Source organism: Nematolebias whitei, chromosome 1 (genome assembly GCF_014905685.2).
Source record: "Nematolebias whitei isolate Nwh7 chromosome 1, NemWhi1, whole genome shotgun sequence".
Taxonomy (NCBI): Eukaryota; Metazoa; Chordata; class Actinopteri; order Cyprinodontiformes; family Rivulidae; genus Nematolebias; species Nematolebias whitei.
In genome coordinates, this window is record NC_056498.1 from 10795120 (window position 1) to 10800464 (window position 5345).

Sequence of the window (5345 nt, forward strand, 5' to 3'; positions counted from 1 at the left end):
AGTTGAGTTCTTTGGGATCATCAGAGGGTGGAAGTGTATTCCCAGACTCTCCTTGCTGCATGTGCTGTTTTTGTAGTTCAGCTTGTACATGATGCCCTGTGATGCATGACAGAGTTAGGATCAGCAGTAGCACCAGTTACTTGAACACAAATGTCACTTATTTGCTGCCATTACCTGTTTGTAGAGCAGGATGGCATCAAATTGAAAAGTTTCATTGTTGAACTCTCCAACCTCTTGTAGGCGGATGCGCTCTCCCACTGCATCATAGGTGTAGTTGGTGTGTGTTGCCAGGCCTTTATTGGAGGTCTTCAAACATATAAACATATGGGTTTTCATTAGGTTTATTTTACTTCATAACACAACATTTAAAAGCTCTGAAATGAGCTGAGCCTTACCTGAATGAAAGAACCAGTCATCAGAGTTGGAGAGGCTGTCGGGATGAAAGAGTTTATATAAACAAAGCTTTGGAGCATTTCTGTGATGCTTCAGAAGAAAACCTACAGGATAAATTTCTTAAATTTCTTTCATCTGTGTGTACTTACAGCATGGCTGAGGTTTCTGAGACAAGCAGCCCACTACTAAACACACAAGCAGGATGAGAGCTCTCATGTTGTCTGGCAGCAGGTTCACTGTCCTGTTGGGCTGTGACATGTTATGGACTGCTCACCTCCTTTTAAACACATCGGGGAGTTCTTCCACTGCCGCATGTTTCTGATTCCTCAAAGGTTTATGTAGCAGAAACCATCCATCCATCCATTATCTTTACCCGCATCTTCTTTTTCGGGTCATGAGGGTCACTAGCGCCCTGAAAGAATAATCACTGGAATTAGTGAGCATGTTTGTGTGCCGGTGCTTCAGCTGATAGACACGCAGAGATCAGGTAGATCATGTAATCCCTATATAATTTAAATCAGGGACATAATCCTAACAATCTAAAAAAGTTAAATCTGGTCCTCTGGACATTAAAAAAACAAAACAAAACAACAACAACAACAACAACAACAACAAAAAAATGTAGAAATGTTTCATCTGAAAGACTTCCTCAATCTGAGGAGCTGTATTCAGCTCAGTCTCTTAAATAGCACCTTCTCAGAGTGGATCAACCAGTTTGTTGCTGACAACCAAAACCAGCTGCTCACATGATCAAGAAGGACCATCAGCCTAACAATGGATCATTAGCACACTAATGGCTGTTTACTATTCACAGAGGGCTGAGTGATACTAGCAATCACAGCATTGTAAGAGGGGGACAGTTGAACACGGAGGCCTCCACCCCTGTTTAATGATGGACGATTTCTTTTCACAAAGATGGCCTCCTTTAGTCCTCTCTCAAACCATCGTTCCTCTCTGTCCAGGATGTGCACATCTTCATCCCTGAAAGAGTGACCGCTGGCCTGGAGATGAGTGTAGACTGCAGAGTCCTGGCCTGATGATGTTGATCTTCTGTGCTGGGCCATCCTTTTGGCCAGTGGCTGTTTAGTTTCCCCTATGTAAGACTGATCACAGCCCTCCTGACACTGAACAGCATACACAACATTACTCTGTTTGTGCCGGGGGACTGGATCTTTGGGATGAACCAGTCTTTGCCGTAATGTATTTTGGGGTTTAAAAGCCACTGGGACGTTGTGTTTAGAAAATAAACGTCTCAGTTTCTCTGCAAACTCCAGCAACATATGGAATGACCACTGGTCTGGGTTCCTCCTTTTCACCTGATGGCTGACTGGAGTCCTGTTTGGGTTTCTTCTCTGCTTTCAGGAAGGCCCAGTTAGGATATCCACATTGCTCTAGAGCCTGTCTTGTGTGGGATTTCTCCTACTGCCTGGCTCCTGAGTTATTGGGGACACTGTCTGCTCTGTGATACAGAGTCCTGATGACTCCTAACTTGTGCTCCAAAGGGTGATGGGAGTCAAACTGCAAATACTGGTCTGTGTGGGTGGGTTTGCGGTACACCTCAGTTGGCAAATGTCCTCTATCAGAGACTGAGACCTCACAGTCCAAGAAAGCCAACCTGCCATTTTTTACATCTTCTCGTGTGAACTTGCTGTATTTATCCACAGAGTTGATGTGGTCAGTAAAATGTTGGATTTCCTGAGATTTAATTTTAACCCAGGTGTTGTCAACATACCTAAACCAATGACTTGGTGGTGCCCCTGAAAAGGACGTCAAGGCTCTCTTTTCTACCTCCTCCATGTACAGGTTGGCAACAATAGGCGAAACTGGAGACCTCATAGCACACCCATGTTTCTGTCTATAATATTGCTCCCCATATGTGAAGTAGGTTGACTGCAGGCACAGTTTCAAGAGTTGACACAGTTGTTCTGTGGAAAGCGTGGTCCTGCTGCTCAGAGTGGTGTCTGATTTTAATTTTAAACTGACCACCTCTACTGCATCATCAACAGGAATGCACGTAAAGAGTGATGTGACATCAAAATTAGACCATTGTTTCATCAGTCTCCATGATGACATCCCTCACCTTATCCACAAAGTACATGGTGTTCTGTATGTGGTGTACTGAGCTGAAGTTCTGAGTTTATAAGACTGAGCTGAATACAGCACCTCAGACTGAGGAAGTCTTTTGGATGAAAGACAAAACGTATCTCCATTTTTGTTGTTGTTTTGCTTTGTTTAGTTTTTTGAATGTCCAGAGGACCAGATTTAACTTTTTTAGATTTTTTTTTAATCTGGATTATTGAGCGTGCATCAGGATACAATCCTAACAAGAATCTTTACAAAAAATTAAACATTTTATTGTACAAAGGTAAATGATGACTCTTTTAGCTATCCATCTCCATTCAGTTGTTAGATCATATTTCATTTTAACTGGTGACACAAACATAAACATATCATTACTCAACCTCTGAGCAGCAGGATCTGAATCCAACCATAAACTTTCACTCCACCCCCAACCCCCCAATCCCCACTTCCCATGGAGCAAAAAGGGAGAAATGGAAATACCCTCCCTTCACCCATACATGTTGTGACCATGATAACTTGAAACATAAGTGAGACACCAACTTCCATTTTGGTGTGATGGTTAAGACTTAGAGATCTGTTTACAAATGAACTCCTTGAAACCTGCTTTGTGTCTTGCACAGAGACTGCTGGAAATAGGCATTAGATCTCAGATCAGATTCTAGGTTCTATCTTTGGTACCATAAAGGGCCTATGCTGAGGTAGACCTAATTAATGGTCCAAATGTTACCCCCACCCACCCCCCACCTGTCTGCTGCTACAAGCCCCTGAGGGAGAGTGTGAGGAGCTCAGTCGGCAGTTTCTCTGTATTACCTGTTTTGGCAGGAAGGATTGAGACACAAGGGAGGGTTGTCTGGGTGTTCCTCTGGCTAATCTATCAACAAGTTGGTGGCTTGCTGACCTCTTTCAACCGAGGTAGAGCATAGTTCACATTCCTATTCATCTAGAGGGCCTGCGAGGATCGCACATTGACCCTGGTCCAGGTCATGTAGGTTGAAGCGAACCTTGGACCTCACCCAACAGGTATAACCAACCGTGACAGGAGAACTCACTGGTTGAGTTTTGATCAATTGTCAACATATTTGAAAGAGTGCTGAGGTTGTGGCTTCTGATAATATATTCCTTGTTTCTCTAAAGGGGTTTGTGCTAGCTCAGTTGTCAGTGCTGTGGTTTCATAATCCTGAGGCTACAGCGGGGTGGCCAGGATTGTTGTCTGCCATAAAACAATAGGCAATTCTTTTATGAGTTATTTGCTGTGGCAACTTCTGGAGATGAAAGCAACGTCAAAGAAAGAAAGAGCAAAGGAAACCTAAACCTCCTTTGTTCTCTAGTTATTGTCCACCATCACAGAGCAAAGAGCGGGAATTGGAAATACCCTCCCTCCATGTTGGGAGAATGACACTTGAAAAGTAAGTGAGGTACCTACTTCAGTCTTGATGTATGGCTACATCTAGGGGTAATAAAGTTTTTTTTCTTTCTTCCAAAATTGTGTTGCCATATAAAAAGCCAAGATGATCCCCACCATATGTTTTTATCAAATATATATATATATATATACACAAACTCACAAACCAGTTTCAAATATATATACAGGTCCTTCTCAAAAAAATAGCATATTGTGATAAAAGTCATTATTTTCCATAATGTAATGATAAAAATGAAAATTTCATATATTTCAGATTCATTGCACACCAACTGAAATATTTCAGGTCTTTAATTGTTTTAATACTGATGATTATGGCATACAGCTCATGAAAACCCAAAATGCCTGTCCCGAAAAATTAGCATATCATGAAAAGATTCTATAAACAAGCTATTAACCTAACCATCTGAATCAACGACATAACTCTAAACACCTGCAAAAGATTCCTGAGGCTTTTAAAAACTCCCAGCCTTGTTCATTACTCAAAACCGCAATCGTGAGTAAGACTACCGACCTGACTGCTGTCCAGAAGACCATCATTGACACCCTCAAGCAAGAGGGTAAGACACAGAAAGAAATTGCTGAACGAATAGACTGTTCCCAGAGTGCTGTATCAAGGCACCTCAGTGGGAAGTCTGTGGGAAGGGAAAAGTGTGGCAGAAAACGCTGCACGAGAAGAGGTGACCGGACCCTGAAGAGGATTGTGGAGAAGGGCCGATTCCAGACCTTGGGGGACCTGCGGAAGCAGTGGACTGAGTCTGGAGTAGAAACATCCAGAGCCACCGTGCACAGGCGTGTGCAGGAAATGGGCTACAGGTGCCGCATTCCCCAGGTCAAGCCACTTTTGAACCAGAAACAGCGGCAGAAGCGCCTGACCTGGGCTACAGAGAAGCAGCACTGGACTGTTGCTCAGTGGTCCAATGTACTTTTTTCGGATGAAAGCAAATTTTGCATGTCATTCGGAAATCAAGGTGCCAGAGTCTGGAGGAAGACTGGGGAGAAGGAAATGCCAAAATGCCAGAAGTCCAGTGTGAAGCACCCACAGTCAGTGATGGTCTGGGGTGCCATTTCAGCTGCTGGTGTTGGTCCACTGTGTTTTATCAAGGGCAGTGTCACTGCAGCTAGATATAAGGAGATTTTGGAGCATTTCATGCTTCTATCTGCTGAAAAGGTTTATGGAGATGAAGATTTCATTTTTCAGCACGACCTGGCACCTGCTCACAGTGCCAAAACCACTGGTAAATGGTTTACTGACCATGGTATTACTGTGCTCAATTGGCCTGCCAACTCTCCTGACCTGAACCCCATAGAGAACCTGTGGGATATTGTGAAGAGAAAGTTGACAGATGCAAGACCCAACACTCTGGATGAGCTTAAGGCTGCTATCGAAGCATCCTGGGCCTCTATAACACCTCAGCAGTGCCACAGGCTGATTGCCTCCATGCCACGC

General features: G+C 43.6%; 1 protein-coding gene across 1 annotated transcript; it reads right to left on the minus strand.

Annotated features, from left to right (window-relative positions):
- Positions 1-6: 6 nt before the first annotated feature.
- Positions 7-690, minus strand: LOC119415258 (ependymin-like; the record flags this gene model as incomplete). Its single annotated transcript, XM_037682434.1, has 4 exons — positions 543-690; positions 396-430; positions 175-306; positions 7-96 (listed from the first exon to the last, which is right to left on the minus strand). Coding segments are annotated over exons 1-4 (366 nt in total), but the record flags the coding sequence as incomplete, so codon positions are not given.
- Between the last annotated feature and the right edge of the window lie 4655 nt (positions 691-5345).